Source organism: Kogia breviceps, chromosome 15 (genome assembly GCF_026419965.1).
Source record: "Kogia breviceps isolate mKogBre1 chromosome 15, mKogBre1 haplotype 1, whole genome shotgun sequence".
NCBI lineage: Eukaryota > Metazoa > Chordata > Mammalia > Artiodactyla > Physeteridae > Kogia > Kogia breviceps.
Window position 1 is genome coordinate 55069069 of NC_081324.1, and position 23658 is coordinate 55092726.

The 23658-nt window shown below is 39.4% G+C and overlaps 1 protein-coding gene across 2 annotated transcripts in view; it reads left to right on the forward strand.

The window, feature by feature from the left end:
- The first annotated feature begins 2066 nt into the window (after positions 1-2066).
- SMCHD1 (structural maintenance of chromosomes flexible hinge domain containing 1) overlaps positions 2067-23658 on the forward strand; it is a 126610-nt gene continuing 105018 nt past the window's right edge. Inside the window, exons 1-5 of one of the 2 annotated variants that reach the window (XM_059039426.2) lie at positions 2067-2667; positions 12859-12934; positions 13594-13755; positions 18190-18272; positions 18934-19064. In XM_059039426.2, coding sequence (XP_058895409.1) covers positions 2491-2667; positions 12859-12934; positions 13594-13755; positions 18190-18272; positions 18934-19064 — 629 coding nt within the window. In that variant the 5' untranslated portion in view covers positions 2067-2490. The remainder of the gene's footprint in view (positions 2668-12858; positions 12935-13593; positions 13756-18189; positions 18273-18933; positions 19065-23658) is intronic. The other variant, XM_067015874.1, reaches the window with a different exon arrangement.

A 23658-nucleotide genomic window follows, 5' to 3' on the forward strand; every position in this document is an offset into this window, starting at 1 on the left:
ACATCTGGCCTCTTCCCAGTTTTATCTTCCACCATCTACTCTTCCATTCTCCCCACTTCCAGCCCTTATTATTTATGCTCCTCCCAAACACATGCCTTCACACTTTTGTTCCAACTGTGTGTTCCACCTTTAATACCTTATATGTCTAGCCAAACACGTGCGCGTGCGCACACACACACACACACACACACACCCTACGATTCTGGAGCATCTTCATTTGGACAAGCAAATCTAGGTTTCTAACATACACCAATGATTGGTCTATCCACGTAATTAACCATGAAGGTTTTGGCAAACCTAGTAAAATGGATAATATACTTTATCACCCAAACTTTTGAAGAATCAGAAAAATCCCCCAGTCTTAGTGAATTTATGTGTCACTCTCAAGCACAAAATATTCACTAAATATTTTAAGACCTGGAGAGTAAATGACTAAACCTAGTCGTCTAACAATGACAATATTATTTGTTGTTGAGTTAGGGCACTACCGGCCACGATAAGGATATTTAATGAAGCGCAATAAAGTCTGTTACTGAAAGCGTAGTGCATATTAAAGCCCTTTGCGAACATCATTTAACTTATTCCTAACAACCCTGTGGCATAGGCGTCCTCGGGCACGATTCTCAGCCGCGTGTTGTCAGAGGCGGAGGGGAAGCATGTGCATTACATGAAAAGCTGCGAAACATCACTAATTATTAGAGAAATGCAAATCAGAACTATAATGAGGTATCACATCACACTGGTCAGAATGGGCATCATCAGAAAATCTACAAACAACAAATGCTGGAGAGGGTTTGGAGAAAAGGGAGCCCTCTTGCACTGTTGGTGGGAATGTAAATAGATACAGCCACTGTGGAGAACAGTATGGAGGTTCCTTAAAAAACTAAAAATAGAACTACCATACACCCAGCAATCCCACTATTGGGCATACACTCGGAGAAAACCATAATTCAAAAAGAGACATGCACCCCAATGTTCATTGCAGCACTATTTACAATAACCAGGTCATGGAAGTAACCTAAGTGTCCATCGAAAGATGAATGGATAAAGATGTGGCATATATATACGATGTAATATTAATCATCCATAAAAAGGAACAAAATTGGGTCATTTGTAGAGACGTGGATGGACCTAGAGACTGTCATACAGAGTGCAGTAAGTCATAAAGAGAAAAACAAATATCATATATTAACGCATATATGCGTTAATCTAGAAAAATGGTACAGATGAGCCGGTTTGCAAGGCAGAAATAGAGACAGATATAGAGAACATATGGACACCAAGGGGTGACATGCGAGGGGTGGCGGGGGTTGGTGGTGGTAGGATGAACTGGGAGATTGGGATTGACATGTATACACTAATATGTATAAAACAGATTAATAGAACCTCCTGTATTAAAAAAAAAAAGCCCTTTGCGAACATTATTTAACTTATTCCTAACAACTCTGTGGCATAGGGGTGCTTGTGCACAATTCCCAGACGCGTGGTGGCGGCGGCGTTGGGTAGGCGTGTACACCGGGTAGATACGGTCGCCAGGACCCTTGGAGGACGTGGTGACGTCACAGAAGCTCGGTGGGGAGGTTCTCCGGGCCCCGCTTTGTTTCGGAGGTCAATGCAGCGGCCCACACATAACCACTAGGAAATGGGACTCAAAAAACGGCTCAGGGTGTCTCGGCGTCGTTTTTTGCCGCGTGGGGACCCACGTGCTCGTGGCGGGGGCAGGTCCACACCGCGAGGCCCGCGGGCCTGGCGCTTCCCACCGCCGCGTTCACGCGACCTGGTCCTGAGGTCGCAGCCGTGGCCGCGACGCCAGGAGCTCGAAGCCGGATAGGCTAGGTCGGGGTTATGGAGAGGCGGGAAGGTACCAGGACCCTCTGGGCCGGGAGAAAACAGTCTCTCGGAAGACTCCACCCGCCGCTCGCGGGACAGGCTCTCCCGCCTCGGATACCAGGCCCTTCCCTCAAAGGGCCGCCGCCCGCTAGGGACCGCGCGCTTCCCTCCAGCTTGGCGAGGGCGAAAGGGGCGGGCCCTGGGCAGCGGGCTCCGAAGCCCCGCCCAAGGCCCGCGCGGCCTTCCGGATTCGCCCCGCCCCGTGCGCGCCGCCGGCGGCCCCTCTTCCTCCTGCGCCACAGCTATAGGCGGCGGGCCTGGTTGCGGCTAACGCTGCGACCTCGCCTGGGCGGCAGCGGGCGCGGGTCCCGTCCCTGCGAGGAGCGCGCCGCGCGCCCCCTCCTCTGCGGGAGCGGCGGGCCGCGGAAGTGACGTGGTGTACGGGTAGGAGCTCGTTCGAATCGGTTCCCGGGTGATCCTCGCGCCTGCGGCTGGTCGGCCGCCGCCTCCGCCGCCGAGGGAGGAGCTGAGTGCGCCGGGGTAGAGGCCTTGTGCCGCCCCGGGGGCTGGAGCTGAAGGCGCCGCACGGAGCCCGTACCTCGGCCTTCAGCGCGACGGCCGCAGAAGCCGGCGCTGCTGTTTTTTCTCCTCTTCCCCAATATGGCAGCGGCGGGCGGCGGCGGGCCCTCGGTGGAGACCGGAGAGAGCGGCGGAGACGACGGCTTCCGGACGGTGTACTTGTTTGACCGGCGCGAGAAGGAGTCGGAGCTCGGGGACCGGGCGCTGCAGGTCACGGAGCGCTCGGACTTCGCGGCGTTCCGCGCCTCAGTGTGTCAGGTACGCTAAGGAGGGATGCGCGGGTATAGTTGAGGTTGGGAGGGTGACGAGAAGCCCAAGTTGCTCACCGGGGGCAATAAAACTGTCACCCGGCCCTGGTCCCGCGGCTTTGGCTTCTCCCTCCCGGGTGCCCGCCATGCCCGAGGGGGGCGGGGAAGCCTGGGGCCGGTCCGGGCGCCGGCCTTGGAGTGCGGAGCCGGCGGTCGGTGGGCCTGCCTCTGCCCCGGCCCTGTTCTGGGGGTCGCGCCGCCCAGGCTTTGGTACCGCGGGTTTCATGGGCCCGGGGCGAACTTAGCGCTCTGAGGCCGTGCAGCTTTTCTTCCAGTCGGGAAAGCCACTTGTGTCTCTTTCGGGTGGAACTTTTGTTTTGTTTTGTTTTAAAGAAGAGAGCGGAGTTCTCCCCAATGGCTCTTTTAGGAGTGTTGTGATAGAAGTTGTTAAATTCCTGGAGTCGATTTTCCTCAGGTTCGTTTATTGATGCAGTAATTTCCTGGGTCGTTCTGTCAAGAAGGCTTGCAGGCCCGCCCTGGCCCGCTCCTTCCGTAGTGGAAGCACTTGACCTAGAGAGCTCAGGTGGAGCTGCCCTTCTGGTTTCCTGCACCCCCCAGCCCCCTGGGAGTTCCTGAACCACTCAAATGGTGTCCGAGGGTATCTGCGGAACACCAAAGGACCTATATACTCCCTGTACTAGTTTGCTTTAAAAGTTAATGACTATGTAGGCAAAGTCCTACTTTAAATTGGGAAGTCTTTTCTAGATCTGAGGTGTTGCTGGTGCTCGAGCTTCTAAGAAGGGGTATTGTCGTGAGCTGCATTAACCACTTGGGGCTCTTTTTAAGCGATAGAGAACACTTAGCTTCCAAGGAAAAAGGACTTGGTGTGAAGCAGTGTTTTAACTTGAGCAGGCTGATGTTTTTAGTGCTATTAACTCTGTATACTAGTTGCTGAAATAATAGAAATCAAGACTCAGGGGAAAAAATGACTTGAGAGGAAGGACTTTGATTTGTTCTGTATTCCCAGCGTCTGGAATTGTTCCTGGCACGTAGTAAATGGCCAAATTAGAATGGAGACAAAATTTTATAAACTTAAAAGTTCATTCTGTGTATGGATATAGCAGAGTCCCATGTCTTTGAAAAGTGAATGAATGAATGCTCTTTTTTTTGATGAATGTTTTATATTCATCAGGGAAAGGAAACTCTTCATGTTTATTATTTGTAATTGATTATATAAAATATTTATATTGATTATATGTAAATGATTTAAAGTCATGACATATAAAACTGATTTTAAACTATCAGCACATTAAAGAAAATAAGGAACCAGAGGGAAAAAAGTAAACCTTTTACTCACTGTGAAATTTTTAACCACTGTTAGCACTTGGAGTTATTTCTTCGTATCCTTACCCTCACCCCCCATTTTTAAATAACCGTAATACATTTCTATATTCCATTTTTTTCACTTAATATTGTCAGTATTTTTCTGTTTTGACGCAAGTCTTCATAATCGAAGTGGTCTGTTTTGTACCACTGTTTACATAACCAGATCTCTCTTTTTGTTGACATTTACATTACTTTCAATTTTAAGCAATGCCATGATAAACATGTTTGAATGCATAGTCTTTTTATCGGAGATTTATTTTATTTCGTTTTTATTTTTTAGTTTAAACTTTTTTTCCTCCTTTTAAAAAAACATTTAAGTATAGTTGATTTACAGTGTCATGTGTTAGTTTCAGGTGTACAGCAGTGATTCAGTTACATATATATATTCTTTTAAAAATTCTTTCCCCTTATATGCATAGTCTTTTATGTCTTTATTTTTCTTTGGTTTAGAATCTTAGAAGTGAAATTACTGGATCAAAGGTCAGGAATATTTTTAAAGCTCTTGATACGTATTTTTAAATTGTTTTTCAGAAAGGTTGTACTAATTTACCCTCCCTCTAGAAATAATTCTCCCATGTGAGAAGTGTCAGTAAGTCTGTTACATATATAGGGGAAGTGTATTAACCTCTTATTACGGAAGTGGAAACTCACTTTTGGAGATGGTGACTCACTTAAGTCAAACAGATAGTACAAAAATTAGAATTCAAACCCAGGAGCCAAGTTCTTTTTGTTATTCCACTCAGCCTCAAGTGATGTTCTGTGTTATAGGGAACAGATATATTCATTCCATTCCTTCAATATTTTAACAAGGAAAATATTTTCTTTGACTAATTCTTTTCCTCTCCTTTCCACTTTTTCCTGCTGGAACAGAGAAGGTTAAATTTGATTAGAAGTGGGAGGGAAGAACTAGTAAAAAAAAAGGAAGGCTAACCTTTTTTTTTTTTTTGAGAGTTTAAAACATCATTAGATTTTGCCACCTAATCCCATAACTTTGTCCCCATTACAGACATGAAGAACTGAAATAAGTTACTGAATGAAGTCTGAGTTTATACAGTTCATGAGCAATGAAACTTGGATTGGAATCTAGGTCTGTTTGATTCTAAAGCTTGTATTTTTTAAAAACAATCTCCACAATATCCGCACTATTTACTAAAGCCTTCATTTTCCTTTTTAGGGGAAGAGGCAGATAGTGCACTAAATTAAAGTTTTTCATTAAAACTGAAAACAAACAAATAAGTGTTTGTAGTGCTAGAAAGTATTATGGGTCCTAAACTTATTTGGGGAAGCGCACTTTGTAGAAAAGGGGAGCAATCAAGAAGAAGGAAGAGGAAAAGGTGGATTTGGCAGAAGCCCTTACACCTGTGATAAGCAGTTATTGACTCACTTGAGCCCTTGTGACCTTGCAGAATCAAAGATTAGAAAATAACTTATTTGGCTAGTTCTTAATATGCCCAGGCATTAAGTCCCATATGTGCAAACCCTCCTCTCCACCCCTAATTTTGAGGAAATGCCTACTTCTTCTCTTGTGTGGTTCAACTATTCTTTGTCACCCTTCTATAGCACTTGTTATACCATCATACTTAAAAAATAGTATCTGCTTCTTGAGGGTAGGAGCCTTACCTAATAGTTGGTTTATAGCTGTTTACTTAAATGAATCAATCTGTTCCTTCAAAAAAATTTGCACGTAGGGTATATTATGTTAAAAATTCCAAAAGATGAAAAGAAACAACGTAAAAGAAGGTAGATCTAGGAAAGAGTAGAATAGTAACCTGAGGAGAACTAATAAATGGAAGTTCATTTGATTAAAGCATATACCAATGCTGAGCCATGAAATCAACTTTGAGTTTCTTGGGGGTCAAAACAAAGAAGGAAAGGTAATCCACAATGTCTATAAAATAAAAACATCCCAGCTGCTAAGATGCAAACCTTTGATTTGAGAAAAATTTCTCCCTAGATTCCTCACAAATCCTGATAAGATGGACAACATTCTTAGAGATAGGAGAGGCTCTTCTTATCTTGTCTTTTAATGCATTCTTCTCTTGTCTTTTAATGCAAGGTACGCTATGTGTTGTTTAGGGTATTGCAGCTTGCTTTAAGCAGTTACCACCCAAATTTTTGTAGAGATTTCTCACTCAAGTGCAATATGGGTGTTCCTGGTTTTGGTGTGGTTCAGGGACAGAGCAATTGGATATAATACCAAAGCACATCATTAAAGGCTAGCTTTTTGTTCAGACAGATGCATTGAACTATGTAACTTCTGAGTGACCTAATCCATTGATGAAGTTTAAAGTATTCAGGATTTTATGGACTACAAGTTAGTTAGCCCTTCATAAATATTTCTTAAAATTGGCTTTTGAGAGAAGTTGGGCAGCAGATAGTTTGAAGCTAACCTAAAGACATGTAGGGCTGGTACTTTGGAAGATCCATATGCTTTAACATTAACCCAGAAAATGGTGGAATTGAAGTGCTCTTATAAAAATGAAAAAGCCCAGTCATGACTCTTGCCCAAATAGAATGTCATCCTGCTTTCATGTAGAGAAAGGCAGAGGAAATGTGTCTGTATTCAAGGCCAGGTGAGTACAGATACACGAAAGACTTTAGTTTATGTCTGGTAAGGTAGATTTTTAGACCAAAAATTGGAGAGAGACGAGTATGACATCTTGAATAAAAGCATAATGAATAATGTAAAAATATTTATGTTTTTCTAATACCAGAGCTATAAAATATTTAGAGAAGTTATGAAATTGAGAAATAATTTTCATAAAGGATTATAGATAAAGCAGAGAATAAAGATAGCTTATGGAGAGATTGTATGAAATATAAATACTTTTCAGATGTACATAGATCTTAAAAATTCTATTTAATTGTAAAAATATGTATTTTTTTTCTACAGGCTATGTAACCACATGATCTAACAGTTGGGACATTGTAGAAATAAAGTAGTAAAGAACTGAAATAAAGACTGTCTTGATTATACAAAAGCCTAAGATCTGTGAAGACAATTTTTATTTCTGTAAACAAATAGAATCTTTTCCCCATCAGTTTATGTCTGTAGCTTCATTTCTCTTGGGTGGAATTGCATAGGATATGAGTATTTTTAATTTTACTAAAGCATACCAAATTGCTTTTCAATATGGTTGTACTGACTTTCGGGCCTATCCGAAATGTGTAAGGTCCACCTTCCCTATATGGAGGCCTATACTTTATTTTTATATCCCTCAAAATATAGCTGTATTTTTAGTAGAACTTTTTTTTTTTTTTTTTTTTTTTGTGGTACGCGGGCCTCTCACTGTTGCGGCCTCTCCCATCGCGGAGCACAGGCTCCGGACGCGCAGACTCAGCGGCCATGGCTCATGGGCCCAGCCGCTTTGCGGCACGTGGGATCCTCCCGGACCGGGCCACGAACCCGTGTCCCCTGCATCGGCAGGCGGACTCTCAACCACTGCGCCACCAGGGAAGCCCTTTAGTAGAACTTTTTAAAAAATTGAAGTATAGTTGATTTACAGTGTTAGTTTCAGGTGTAGAGCAAACTGACTCAGATGTATATACACACCCACACACACACTTTTTTAGATTCTTTTCCATTGTAGGTTATTACAAGATATTGAATATAGTTCCCTGTGCTATACAGTAGGTTCTTGTTGTTTATCTGTTTTATATACAGTAGGGTGTATCTGTTTTGTGTGGGTTTGTTTTGTTTTTTTGGCTATGCGTCTTGTGGGTAGTTCCCTAACCAGGGATTGAACCTGAGCCACCACACTGAAAGTGCCAAATCCTAACCACTGGACCGCCAGGGAATTCCCTAGTAGTGTGTATCTTTTAATCCCAAACTCCTAATTTATCTCCCCTGCCCTGCTTTCCCCTTTGGTAACCCCAAGTTTGTTTCCTATGTTTGTGAGTCTGTTTCTGTTTTGTAAATAAGTTCATTTGTATCTTTTTTTTTAGATTCCACATGTAAGTGATATATGATATTTGTCTTTGTCTGACTTACTTCACTTCGTATGATAATCTCTAGGTCCATCCATGTTGCTGCAAATGGCATTATTTCATTCTTTTTTATGTCTGAGTACTATTCCATTTTGTGTGTGTGTGTGTGTGTGTGTGCACACACACACACACACACACACTCACTATCTTCTTTATCCATTCATCTGTTGATGGACATTTAGGTTGCTTCCATGTCTTGGCTATGGTAAATAGTGCTGGAGTGAACATTGGGGTGTGTGTATCTTTTCAAATTAGAGAGTTTGTCTTTTCCAGGTATATTCCCAGGAGTGGGATTGGGATTGCTGGATCTTATGGTAACTCTTTTTAATTTTTAAAGGAACCTCCATACTCTTCTCCGTAGGAGCTGTACCAGTTTACATTCCCACCAACAGTGTAGGAGGGTTCCCTTCTCTTCACACCCTCTCCAGCATCAACATTTGTAGACTTTTTGATGATGGCCATTCTGACCAGTGTGAGAGGATACCTTATTCTGGTGGTTATTTTTTTAAATTAATTTATTATTATTATTATTTATTTTAGGGGGCTAAATTGGGTCTTTGTTGTTGCATTTGGGCTTTATCTACTTGTGGCGAGTGGGGGCTACTCTTCGTTGCAGTGCATGGGCTTCTCATTGCAGTGGCTTCTCTTGTGTGGAGCACAGGCTCTAGGTGTGCAGGCTTCAGTAGTTGTGGCACGCGGGCTCAGTAGTTGTGGTTCGCGGGCTCTAGAGTGCAGACTCAGTAGTTGTGGCACATGGGCTTAGTTGCTCTGCGGCATGTGGGGTCTTCCCAGACCAGGGCTCGAACCTGTGTCCCCTGCATTGGCAGGCGGATTCTTAACCACTGCACCATCAGGGAAGTCCCTCATTCTAGTTTTGATTTGCATTTCTCTGGTGATTAGTGCTGTTGAGCATCTTTTCGTGTGACTGTTGACTGTCTGTCTGTCTGTCTTTGGAGAAATGTCTATTTAGGTCTTCTGCCCATTTTTAATTTTATTTTTTTATTGAGGTGTATGAGCTACTTGTATATTTTGGAAATTAAGCCCTTGTTGGTTGCTTCATTTGCAAATATTTTCTCCCATTCCATAGGTTGTCTTTTTGGTTTGTTTATGGTTTCCTTTGCAGTTCAAAGGCTTTTAAGTTTAATTAGGCCCCATTTGTTTATTTTTGCTTTTGTTTCCATTACTTTAGGAGACAGAGCCAAAAAGAGTATTGCTGTGATTTATGTCAGGGTGTTCTGCATATGTTTTCCTCTAGGAGTTTTATAGTATCTGGTCTTACATTTAGGTCTTTAAACCATTTTGAGTTTATTTTTGTATATGGTGTTAGAGAGTCTTCTAATTTCATTCTTTTTTTTTTTTTTTTTTGTGGTACGTGGGCCTCTCACTGTTGTGACCTCTCCCGTTGCGGAGCACAGGCTCCGGACGCGCAGGCTCAGCGGCCATGGCTCACGGGCCCAGCAGCTCCGCAGCATGTGGGATCTTCCCGGACCGGGGCACAAACCCACGTCCCCTGCATCGGCAGGCGGATTCTCAACCACTGCGCCACCAGGGAAGCCCTAATTTCATTCTTTTACATGTAGCTGTCCAGTTTTTCCAGCACCACTTATTGAGGAGACTGTCTTTTGTCCACTGTATATTCTTGCCTTCTTTGTCTCAGGTTAATTGACCAAAATGTGTGGATTTATTTCTGGGCTTTCATCCTGTTCCATTGAGCTATGTTTCTGTTTTTGTGTCAGTACCATACTGTTTTGATTACTGTAGCTTTGTAGTATAGTCTGAAGTCAGGAAGTGTGAATCTTAAACTCTGTTCTTCTTTCTCAAGATTGTTTTAGCTATTTAGGATCTTTTGTATTTGCATACAGTTTTTAAAATTATTTGTTCTAGTACTGTGAAGAATCCCATTGGTAATTTGATAGGGATTTCACTGCACCTGTAGATTGCTTTGGGTAGTGTGGTCATTTTAACAAAATTGATTCTTCCAATCCAAGAACAGGGTATACCTTTCCATCTGTTTGTTCATCTTCAGTTTCTTTCATCAGTGTCTTATAGTTTTCAGAGTACAGGTGTTTTGCCTCCTTAGGTAGGTTTATTCCTTGGTTGTTTTGTTTTGTTTTGTTTTTTGATGCAATGGTAAATGGGATTGTCTCCTTAATTTGTCTTTCTGATAGTTTGTTGTTAGTGTATAGAAATGCACCAGATTCATGTATATTAATTTTGTATTCTGCGACTTTACTGAATTAATTGATGAGCTATAGTAGTTTTCTGGTGGCATCTTTAGTATTTTTTATGTATAGTATCATGTCATCTGCAAACAGTGACAATTTTACTTCTTTCTTTCCAATTTGGATTCCTTTCATTTCTTTTTCTTCATTGATTGCTGTGGCTAGGACTTTCAAAACTATGTTGAATAAAAGTGGTGTGAGTGGGCATCCTTGTCTTGTTCCTGATCCTGAGAGGAAATGTTTCCACTCTTTGCCGTTGAGTATGATGTTAGCTGTGAGTTTGTCATATACAGATTTTATTGTGTTGAGGTATGTTCCCTTTGTGCCCACTTTCTGGAGAGTTTTTATCATAAATCAATTTTGGATTTTATCAAAAGCTTTTTCTGCATCTATTGAGATCATATGGTTTTTATTCTTCAGTTTGTTGATGTGGTGTATCACATTGATACTGAAAAATTCTTTCATCCCTGGGTTAAATTCCACTTCATCATGTGTGATTCTTTTAATGGAGGCCTATACTTTATATTATCAGGACTTAAATTTTTTGTCAGCCTTGTGGGAATGATAATCAAAGTTTTAATTTTCTCTGATAACTAGGATGAGCATCTTTTCGTGTTTTCCAGTTTTTTTCTTTATGGCTTGCACTTCTTGTGTATTTTCAGAAATCCTTTCTCTCTCCTCTCAGAATGATTTCCCTATTTTTCCTCATTTTGGATTAAAATGTAGCTGCTTTAGTTCTCTTGGAACTTATTTTTGTGTATGTTGAGATGGGGATTTTAAAAATCTATTTCTGTACAATTAAGTAGTTGTCTCAGTAATATTCATTGAATAGTTTATTCTTTTCTCATCAATCTGTAACGTCATTCCCCTATTTGCCAAGCTCCCTGTGTACGTATGCGTGGGTCTGTTTCAGGGTTCCCTATTCTCTTCCACTGGTCTATAATAGTATATTTTAAGTTAGAAATTCTTCTCATTACAAGTTTCAAACATGCACAAAGAGATAATAGTATAATGAAACCTCCTATAATCATCCACATTCAACAGTTTCCAAGTATTTACCACGCTAGCTTCATTTTTGCCTTTTGAAGCATATTCCAGGCCTTAGTTTACTTCACTCCTGTATACTCAGCATGCACTTCTACTATCACATCATCAAAATTAACATTTTTAATAGTATTGTTCAGTCCATATTCAGATTTATCTGAGAAATGTTTTTTTATAGTTGGTTTGTTTAAATCAGGGTCCTTATATTGAACTTGTTTTTTTATGTTTCTTAATTCTTTTAAAATCTAGAGCATTTGAGCAAAGTACCTTCCCCCAGTCTTTTTTGTTTTTCCTGAGATTGACTTGTTGACGAAATCAAGCTGGTTTGTCTCTCGTATTCCACATTCTGGATTTGTCTGTGCTCCTTTATGGTGTAATTTAGCTTGTTCTAACTCAACATATCCTATAAACTAGAAGTTATTTTTAAAGGCTTATAATTAAGATTTAGGTTCAGCTTCTTTGGTGTAGGGAATCTAAAAATTCTTCATAGGTGGTGCTGGTACTTCGTATTACATCACATCAGGAGGCACATAACGTAAGGCTATTTCACCCACTCTTAGAAATGCTAAGATTGAATTAGTGGGATTCAGGTGGTTTCAGCAGGATTCCTCTATAAACAAGTTTTAATTTAAGGTTCTTTCATTGATGGTGCTATTCTGATTGCCATTCCTCCTGTATTTTTTAGCAGGAATTCTTTGCCTCTCTAATCAATGAGGCAAAAGAACAACTTCGCCTCATCAATTAGAGATATATGGTTACCCTGAAATCTAATTGGTACAAGAAAGCAGGATAAATGTTTTATTCTTTCCCTTCAATTTGTCAGTGTTCAGAGTAAGGCGTTAGTGCCTCAGTTAGTATCAGTAGTGACCAATAGGGTTTTTAGTATCAGTATTGAAGACTTGAATATCATTAGTCTAGATTTTTTTTAGTAATCTTCTGTGTAAGGTTGGTCTAGATTAACTAGTTCATCATTACCTGAAACAGAAGTAAGCATGCTAACACTTTGTTTCCTGTTGTAGTTTTCCCCCATAATTTATGTTGCCTTAATTTTTTAAAGTTATACTTTTGGAAGGGGTTATAATAAAGATTCTTTATGCATATACCCTGCATAGTGTGGCTGTACTTACCTCAGTGTTATAAAATATTAACCTCTATTTTGTTCTAGTACTTTTGTTTTTGCATATTTAAATATTCAACATATATGAACATAAGTGTTATGTTAATATTTTGCTCCAAATAAGTTTACTTACATATTGACATAAAATTATATGTTTTTTGTCTAAGAGAGCCCTGCTGATGTTAAACCCTTTAAAAATGTTCAATTAATCACTTATGTTCCTAGGTGACATATCATAGCAGAAAAATCTAGGTAATTTGTAGATAGATTTGTGGCTAATTATGCAAAGGCAAAATATAAAAACATTAAGACATATTTCTCAAATAAATGTAGCACTGTTAGAAGATTATAATATCCGTATCAATATTTTCATATGTTTGTAAACTTGAATAGTACATTTATTTCCTTTGTATAATAATTGATTTTATTCTATTATTTTGGACAGACACTTGGCATTTCACCTGAAGAAAAATTTGTTATTACAACAACAAGTAGGAAAGAAATTACCTGTGATAACTTTGGTAAGCAATGTTATGTTTATGCTTTTATATTTAATATGTTCTAGTGTATCACAGAGCAATGACTATTTTATGAGATAGATAAGCATCAAAAAACTGATGTTTGGGGGATGGGGGAGGGAAACTAGCTGTATGCATCCAGTTTGTGCAGAGGTCATATTTTTCAAGCAAGATTATAGGCAAAGAGTTGATATCATTTATGGCTACAGAAGATGAGACCTTGCTCAGCACAACACCTAGCCGCAGATCTTCTACTTGGGCCCTTAAGAAGCTAATTCTTCTGACCAACTTGGATTCTTCATTATCTTTTTTTACCCAGTTATGTTCTAAGACTTGCCAATTTTCATGCCTGATTCCTTTTTGGATTTAATCATTCTTCTCCATTCATATTGATACCATTTTAATATAGTTCCTCATCTGATTTTCTGTGACAGCTTAACTTAAGAATTGAGTGTTTCAGATGAGTGGAAGTATTTGAACCTATTCCACTGATATTCTTAACAAAACACAACAACTGAATTTATAGATGGATCCATTGTTTGGGGATTTGCCTGTACAATTTTAAAAGTCATTTCATTGATACAGTTTGTATATTTAAAATTATAAATTCATTGTGTTTCAGATGCTAGCTTAGCACTTAAGATGTTACCTCTTGATTACAGATGAAACTGTTAAAGATGGAGTCACTCTGTACCTGCTACAGTCAGTCAATCAGTTACTACTAACAGCTACAAAAGAACGAATTGACTTCCTACCTCACTATGACACATTGGTTAAAAGTGGCATGTATGAATATTATGCAAGTGAAGGACAAAATCCTTTACGTAAGTATTCCATTTATACTAATTTTGATAAACTATCACTCACCTTTATCCTCTGATCACACATCCTAGTCCTTCACTTTAAAAAAGATCTCTCATTCTACTTTATTTGCAGACTGTGATCAGTTTTTGTGAGTGTCCTTACTTCGTCTCTTCATCACAGTGTATTTCTTTTTCTACCTAAGTCATCTTACTTCAGAATAAAGATACCTCTCCTTTAAAACTAATGTAGAATGAGAATTCATTCCTTTTCAACTCCTAAGAGGTCTTGTGCTTAAAAATCTATCTCCTGTACACTTTCCTTTCCTGATTTATTCTTCCTGGCCTCCTATACACCTCTCCCAGTTGAGAACATATTTGTTTTACCTTGCACATTTTTTATAGCTGAACAGCACAAGTAGGTGGTTTGTGTTCTTTATCATTTCCTTCCACCTTTACTGCTTGCCAGTTTTTATCCTACCTTTGGATTGTTTGCTAGTTGATTTAGAGAATCTTTTCTATCTGGACCCTGCCAAAGTGTTTAATACTATTTAGATGTTCATTATAAACTTTCTCTTTTTTTTTTTGGCTGTGCTGTGGCTTGTGGGATCTCAGTTCCCCAACCAGGAACCAGGAATTGAACCTGGGCCTTGGCAGTGAAAGCCAGGAATCCTAGCCACTAGGCCACCAGGGAACTCCCTATAAACTTTCTTATTAAAAAGTTTTTTCATTGTATATGCGTTAGAGTTGGTAGAAAATTAGAAAACATACATAAGCAAAAAGAGCATAAAGAACATCCCTATCTCTACCACCCAGATGTAACTACCACCAACACTTCAGTGTTTATCATTTCAGATCTCTTCATATTGTTTGATTTTTTTTTTCCTTTTTAATGGTTTTGTATGATGCATCCTTTTTTTTTTTTTTTTTTTTTTTTTTTCCCGGCTGTGCCGCGTGGCTTGTGGGATCTTAGTTAGTTCCCTGACCATGGATTGAACTCGGGCCCTCAGCAGTGAACGCACAGAGTCCTAACCACTGGACCACCAGGGAATTCCCGATGCATGCATGCTTTTTTTTTTTTTGCGTTATGCAGGCCTCTCACTGTAGTGGCCTCTCCCATTGCGGAGCACAGGCTCTGGACGTGCAGGCTCAGCGGCCGTGGCTCCCGGGCCCAGCCGTGTGGGATCCTCCTGGACCAGGGCACGAACCCGTGTCCCCTGCATTTGCAGGCGGACTCTCAACCACTGAGCCACCAGGGAAGCCCCTTGATGCATACTCTTTTAACCTACCTTTTTATTTAAAATGTAATGAACATCTTTAATATGCATGTCAATATATATTTGTTATAGGGGTTACACAGTATTTAGATAACATAATTTATTTGAACAGTGTACTGTTGTTATTAGACATTCAGGTTATTTCCATTTTTTAAAAAATTGTTACAAAGGACTGAATGTTCTTGTGACTAATTCTTTTTTTAAAATAAATTTATTTATTTATTTATTATTTTTGGCTGCATTGGGTCTTCGTTGCTGCGTGTGGGCTTTCTCTAGTTGCGGCGATCAGGGGCTACTCTTCGTTGCAGAGCACGGTCTCTAGGCATGCAGGCTTCAGTAGTTGTGGCTCGCAGGCTCTAGAGCTCAGGCTCAGTGGTTGTGGCGCACAGCCTTAGTTGCTCTGTGGCATGTGGGATCTTCCCAGACCAGGGCTTGAACCCGCGTCCCCTGCATTGACAGGTGGATTCTTAACCACTGCGCCACCAGGGAAGTCCCCCCATCTTCTTAATGTGTCAGTGCTTCAGGGCTTAGTCCTTGGTCCCTTATCTTCTCCTAATTCTTCAATTGGTGATTCCATCCAATCTCATGGCTCTAAATACCGTAGTAATGGAAGTGACTCCCAAATGCAGGTAGTGAGAAATGGTCATTTTTTGTTAAATATTGAAAATAATGCCAGACTTACCTTCTGAATCCCAATTTTGTCTATACACTTGCCCATGTGGCATCTCTACTAGGATATCTAAGATGGGAATATACTACACATAGTTTTCCATCCAAATTAATTTTGTTTTTTTCTAGTTGCTTAAGCCAAAAATCCAATTGATTCTTCTTTGTCTCATTCAATCTTTCAGAAAATCCTTTTGGCGCTATCTTCAGTGTTTATCTTAAAATGAGCATTTCTCTTTACTTCTGTTGGTAACACTAGGTCTGAGGCACCATCATCGATTACCAAGATTATACAGTGGTCTCATCTCTCTCTTTTCATGCCTGTACATGTAAGGTTTGAGAAGTCAGAATTGTTTCACTAAGGGTAAACGCCGAAGTCTTTGCAATTACATGCATGGTCTTAGAAGCTGTGCCTTGTACCTCTCTGACTTTGTTTCCACAACTCTTCTTGCTTGTTCATTCCTCTTCACTCCCAGCTTTATTCTCAGCTTAGGGCCCTCTGCCTGATAGCCCCTGTCTCAGTCCCTCACCTCATTCAAGTCTTGTTTATCTATTACCTTCTCAACAAAACTTATCTTGTTCACCCTATTTAAAATTGCAAACTATGTTTCCTCTGTGTCTCTATACCAGATAAACCCATGTAAGTTGGAAATATTCTAAGTCAGAAATGCATTTGGTGGGGGGTAAATTAGAAGTTTGGGATTAAAATACACACCCTACTATATATAAAATAGATAACCAACAAGGACGTACTATATAGCACAGGGAACTATACTCAATATCTTATAATCTATAATGGAAGAGAATGTTAAAAAATATATTTATATATATGTATAACTGAATCACTTTGTTATACACTTGAAACTAACACACCATTGTAAATTAACTATACTTTAATATAAAATAAAAATTAAATTTAAAAAATGCATAGGAGCCATGTGGCAAAATGTTAACAACATGTGAATCTAGGTGAAAGGGTTTAAATATCTGCATATTGAATGAATCTTTAATTCTTTCTCTGGGGATAAGTTTTTAAATGTATAATCATGGAGTCAGTAGATACATTCATTTTTAAGACTTTTGATATAGATTAATTACCTTTCAGATTGGTTATATGGGTTTTCATTCCTACTGTCATTATATGAATAGGCAGAGAATATCATTGTTTAAGCTCCTGTTTTGATTTCTGTGACTTCACATTAAATTCCTGGGTCTTTCCCTGCCTCTGTTTCCTGTGCCTTTGATGTTACTTCTGGTTATTGTTGACTGTATGGTGGATAATTCTTTAAGTCATGTTGATCTTTCTATACTTGAAGTGAACTTACCCAAGCCTAAACTATTCTGTGTCAATGAAGCATTTATCTCTGGCTGTCTTTACTCTCTCTATTAAGCATAGTCTGTTCCAGCTCTCTGTGGAACACCTCTACTCATTGAGCTTGATAGAGTGATAGGGCATCACATCTAAAACTGAATTTTTTTTTTCTCCTTCTAAATTTTATGGAAAATACTACCATTTATTCAGTCTTCTACAGCAAGTACTCAAAACCACCTTGGATTTCTTTTTCTATCTCCCTATATATCTAATCATATACTAAATTCTTCTCATTTCTTTCTTTGAGATTTCTCTTAACTCTTTTCCTCGCATTTCCTACAGTGTCCCTATTTCTCCATTTCCTAGTTAATACCCTTTGTCAGGTCTTTTATACATATCTGATTTGTGGTAACTTCTTTCTAACTAGCTTATAAGCATAGACATCCCCTGAGTGTTGAGAGTGTGGAAGTGCTTGCTGGAGTGCTACTCTGTGGGTTAATTACGCTTAAGTTGGGTTAAGCTTCAGGGGAAGAGACATTAATTTAGTATGTTCCCTCTTTTATTTAATTAAGGGAATAAAAGTGAGAAGTAGTTTGGGTACTGACCCTGGAGAAAGGAGAATGTTAGGAACAATGCCGAGCCAGTGATAAACTGAAGGTCAGGCTGGTTGTGTAGTAGGAAATTAAGAGCAGTTTTGTGGCAGTTAAGCAGATACATTCTGCCATTTCACAAGTTGCTGTTGTGAGATATCTATATTTAAATTAGCTCTCAACAGACACTTTTATAGTTGCTTTATAGTTGTCCTTATATCTCAAAATGTGCTTACGTTTGACTTGTGCATGATGAAATTACGTACCACAGACTACTATCTGATTTTATGGTTATGGTCGTCTGTTTGTCTCTTGTGTGTGTATGTCTGTCTTTAGATTATAAACTCCTTGAAGCCAGGAATCATGGCTGGCTGACTCATGCTGTGTAGTGCCATGCAAGTACTGGTTGGTGACTGCTCTTTTATGCTGGTGGTGATTGGTGATACCTTTATTATGTTTGTGTCATTAGGATCAGGGTAATACTTTAATTCTAGCTCTTTGGAAAATAAAAGTGATGGCTTAAGGTACTTCATAGTTTCTTCTACTTTGAACTTTTATATGAAGTATTTAGGAGGGAAAACTTAAGCAATAACGTTTTCTCATTCTCTTCCAGCATTTGCTCTTGCAGAATTAATTGATAATTCATTGTCTGCCACTTCTCGTAACACTGGTGTTAGAAGAATACAGATCAAATTGGTAAGGAAGTAATACTCTAAAGCAATTTAACTTGTCCTTTTATAGAAGTACTACAGGTTCATTGGAGAAAAATTAGAAAATAAAGATAAACTAAACGTAGAAATAATTATCTGATGTCTCTTCAGTCATTAAAATTTTTTCATGTGCCCTTTTTCTATGCATATATGTATACGTGTATGTGTGATCATAGTGTACATTTTGTTATTTGTGATCTTTTATTTTCCCTTAATAGTACATTGTAAACACTGCCATATCATGAATATTCTGCAATATAATATACCACTGCTGCAGTTTGATTTATTGACTATAATATAAATTATGTAATCAGTCTACTGTTGTTGAACTTTTAGATTTTTTTCCTATATTTTTGCCATTGTAAGCAGTGCTGGCATGATGAGTATCCTCATAGATTTTTGTACATATCTCTGATTAGTTTCTCAAGCTAAATTCTGAGAAATGGAATTTCTGGGTTAAAGGACATGAAGAATTCTAAGGCCTTTGATTCATACCGCTGAAGTGCCTTTCAGAAAGTTGTATTAATATACACTTCCTCCAGCAATGTATGAGTGAGCCCAATGAATTACTTTTTTTATATTAACTTTTCATGTTTTTAATATTGATTTGACTTTTCCTATCTTTTTGAACTTATTTTATTTCATAGCATTTTGATGAAACACAAGGAAAACCTGCCGTTGCAGTGATAGATAATGGAAGAGGAATGACCTCTAAACAGCTTAACAACTGGGCCGTGTATAGGTTGTCAAAATTTACAAGGCAAGGTGACTTTGAAAGGTTAGAAAACCTTACTCACTTTTTTTATGGGCAGCTGGGTATTTTAATAAGGATAAGAACTCTTATATTTCTTTAGTTATACATGATACATTGGAGGTTTTGATGTTATCAGCGTATTTATTTAGATTTTTATAATAAAGTTTTTATGACCAATACTTAGAAATAGTCAAAACTGCATAAATCATATTGCGCCCTTCCATTGAATGATTCTTTTTGCATTTCCTGAGGTATATAGGAGGTTGTTTTTTAAAATTAATTTTTATTTATTTTTGACTGCGTTGGGTCTTCGTTGCTGCATGCAGACTTTCTCTAGTTGCGGCGAGTGGGAGCTAATCTTTGTTGAGGTGTGCGGGCTTCTCATTGTGGTGGCTTGGCTTTGTTGCAGAGCATGGGCTCTAGGTGCGTGGGCTTCAATAGTTGTGGCACGTGGGCTCAGTAGTTGTGACTTGCGGGCTCTAGAGCGCAGGCTCAGTAATTGTGGCACACAGGCTTAGTTGCTCCATGGCATGTGGGATCTTCCTGGACCAGGGCTCGAACCCATGTCCCCTGCATTAGCAGGTGGATTCTTAACCACCACTCCACCAGGGAAGTCTCCCCATCTTCTTAACGTTTCAGTGCCTCAGGGCTTAGTCCTTGGTCACTTATCTTCTCCTAATTCCTCACTTGGTGATTCCATCCAACCTCATGGCTCTGAATACAATAGTTATGGCAGCTATGTTGTGTATTTCGGGAAACACATTTGGGAAGAATCAGTTGACATTCTTATTAAGTAGTTAGTATTTGTTCGTGTCCTGTTTTTCTCTCTGCTGTGTCAAGGAAAGTCACCCAAATTTAAGGACCATTCTCAATAATGTGTAAAATTAATATGGTTAACACATTTGCCTTCTCACTTCTGAAATTTCACCACTCAGAATTTTCATCAAAATTGTAAAGACTGACAATGCCATGGTGAGAAGCAGCAATAAGTGAAGAACAAGGACTCTGGAATCATTTGATCTCATTTGAATTCTAGCTTTACTAGTTGTATGACACTGGTCAAGGTAGTTTACGTCTCTTTATCTCAGTTTACATGTCTGTAAAATGGGGTTAATAATACCTCATAAGGTTTTGTGAAAACTAAGTGAGTTAGTACATGTAAAATCCTTAGAGCCTGGCAGATGATAAGCAGTCAATAAATACAAGCTATCATTGTAGTTATTACTTTTCATTCGTGGCTTCAGATTTTTCTGCAACTATTCTTTTCCACTATTTTCTTGAATACGTGCCACTTCAAGGATTTATAAAATAGCCATAAAGAAGGCAAAGATCACGTCTTTCATAGTCTAAAGATAGAATTTAGCATAAGATAGGAATATTAGGTAGAAATGAAAGAACAGATGGTAGATTGGGGCAAAAAGGTCAGAAAAAGGTTAGTTAAATCAAGTGGAAGAGTAGAAAGAAGTAGAGCCTACAGTTTATTAAGATTTCTCTAGATTTTAGCACAACACAGACTTTTAAAAAAATTTATTATTTTATATTTATTTTTGGTTGCGTTGGGTCTTCGTTGCTGTATGCGGGCTTTCTCTAGTTGTGGCTTGTGGGCTCAGTAGTTGTGGCACGTGGGCTCCAGAGCACAGGCTCAGTAGTTGTGGCACATGGGCTTAGTTGCTCCGCGGCATGTGGGATCTTCCCGGACCAGGGCTCGAACCCATGTCTCCTGCATTAGCAGGCTGATTCTTAACCACTGACCAACCAGGGAAGTCCCTAGACTTTTAATGTTGTAGTAGAGGAAAAGCCAAAAGTAAACCAAAAAATGTATAAGCACTTCAGTTACTGATTGTTAAGAAAATATTGAGTAATATGTTAGAGCCTGATGGCCATCTCCTTTAGGTACGGTGACTAGAAAAGAGGGCAGCCTCTTTGAGGTTACATTTGAGTTGAGGCTTGAATGATTAGAAAACAACACCCAAGCGAAAATCTAGGCCAAGAGTATTCCAAGTTGAAGGAACATCAGCAAATACAAAGACCCTGTGATCAGCTTGTTTCATTTGAGAGGCGGAAAGGAGACCAGTGTGGTTAAGTGCATATGAAGGGGAGGGTAGAGGGAGATGAGGTTGGAGTTCTAATTTGGCAATATTCTTTATAACTCTCACCCACCTTGGTACTACCTTTCCCTCCACTTTTATTTTGAAAATTTCAAATAAACCAACAAATAAGTTGAAAAAACTTCAAATAAAAAGCCAGCAAATAAGTTGAGAGAGCGGTATTAGCACTCATATATCCTTCACCTAGATTTATGTTAACATTTTGCCACATTTGTTATCTTCTGTCTGTTTATCCCCTGTATGTGACTAGTCACTTCTCTCTTTCTGCTTTCAAGATTCTCTTTTTTCTCTGGCTTTTAATGGTTTGTGGTGTGTCTAGTTTTTGAGTTCATACCATTTGGTGTTTGTTGAGCTTCTTGGATGTCTAGATTAATGTTTTCATCAAATTTGGGAAGTTTTTGGCCATTATTCAAATATTCTTCCTCTCCTGTCCTTCTGTGGCTCATCTTATCCCCTCCATTGATGGGGTTCTTTTCTTCGTTTTGTTTCTCAGGCTGAAAATCAACCTGCCTTAAAATTCACTGTTTATTTCTTCTGCCAATTCATATCTGCTCATGAGCCACCTAACTGAATTTTTCATTTCAATTGTTTTTTTTTCAATTCCAGAATTTGTTTGGTTCTTTGTTTGTAGTTTCTGTTTCTACTGATATTCTCTGTTTGGTAAAATACTGTTTTCATACTTTCCTTTACTTCATTAGACATCATTTCTATTCGTTCACTGAATGTATTTAAAATAGCTGATTTATTTTAAAAAAATTTTAATGGAAATATAATTGATTTATAATGTGTTAATTTCTGCTGCATAGCAAAGTGATTCAGTTATACATTATATAACATTCCTTTTTTAAAAAATTCTTTTCCGTTATGGTTTATCACAGAATATTGAATATAGCTCCCTGTGCTGTACTGTAGGACTTTGTTGTTTATCTGTCCTATATATACTTGTTTGCACCTGCTAACCCCAAACTCTCACTCCATCCCTCTCCCACCCCCACCCTTGGCAATCACAAGTCTGTTCTCTATGTCTGTGAGTGTTTCTGTTTTGTTGATGAGTTCATTTGTGTCATATTTTAGATTCCACATATAAGTGATATATGGTAATTGTCTTTCTGACTTCAATTAGTATGATAATCTCTAGTTCCATCCATATTACTGCAAATGGCATGATTTCATTTTTTTTATGGCTGAGTAGTATTCCATTGTGTGTGTGTGTGTGTGTGTGTGTATACATCTTCATCATCTATTCATCTGTTGATGGACACTTAGGTTGTTTACACATCTTGGCTATTGTGAGTAGCGCTGCTGTGAACATAGGGGTGCATGTATCTTTTTGAATTATATTTTTATCCAGAGATATGCCCAGGAGTGGGATGACTGGATCATATGGCAACTCTGGTTTTAGTTTTTTGAGGAACCTCCATACTGTTTTCCATAGTGGCTGCACCAACTTACGTTCCCACCAACAGTATAGGAGGGTTCCCTGTCCTCCACACCTTCTCCAGCATTTGTTATAAAAAAGCTGACTTAGGGCTTCCCTGGTGGCGCAGTGGTTGAGAGCCCGCCTGCTGATGCAGGGGACACGGGTTCGTGCCCTGGTCCGGGAAGATCCCACATGCCATGGAGCAGCTGGGTCTGTGAGCCATGGCCGCTGAGCCTGCGCATCCGGAGCCTGTGCTCTGCAATGGGAGAGACCACAACAGTGAGAGGCCCGCGTACTGCACCAAAAAAAAAAAAAAAAAAAAGCTGACTTAAATCTTTGTCTGGTAAGTCTAATTAATCCCTGGGCTTTCTCTGGGACAGTTTCTACTGAGTGCTATTTTCCCTGTGTGTAGGCCAGACTTTAATATTTCTTGGTGCGGCACATAGTTTTTTTGTTTAGAACAGGACATTTTATTTTATTTATTTTTTGTCCATACCTGGCATGTGGGATCTTAGTTCCCCTACCAGGGATCAAACCCATGCCCCTTGCATTGGAAGTGCAGAGTCTTAACCACTGGACCACCAGGGAAGTCCCTAAAATAGGAGGACATTTAAAATTATATAGTGTGGCATATCTGGAAATCAGATTTATCTCTCTTCCCAGGGCTTATTGTTGCTTTTGTCTTTTTGTTGTTTGTGTAGTGACTTCCCTAAACTAATTCTGTAAAACCTGTATTCTTTATCTTGTGTTGCCCCTTAAGTCTCTGCTCAGTTAATTTGGTGGTCAGCTAATGATCAGATATTTCCTTGACTGTCTGGAACCACACAGTCTTACAGCTTTTGCCAAGGGGTTCTGTGTGCATGCTGGGCTGTTTTTATTGTTCCAGCAGGACGTTTACAGCGCTGCCTTAGCCTTTAACTCTTGGTTGCACCAGACCTCAAAGTCAACCAGAAATAAGAGATTAGAGCCTTCTCAGTTGTTTCTTGAGTATGTATACAATCCTGCACATGAGTGTGACCTTGATTCTCATGACTACGTTGGAGCTTTTAAAAACCACTATGGACCTCTCATTCCCCAGCTTTTTCTTCTA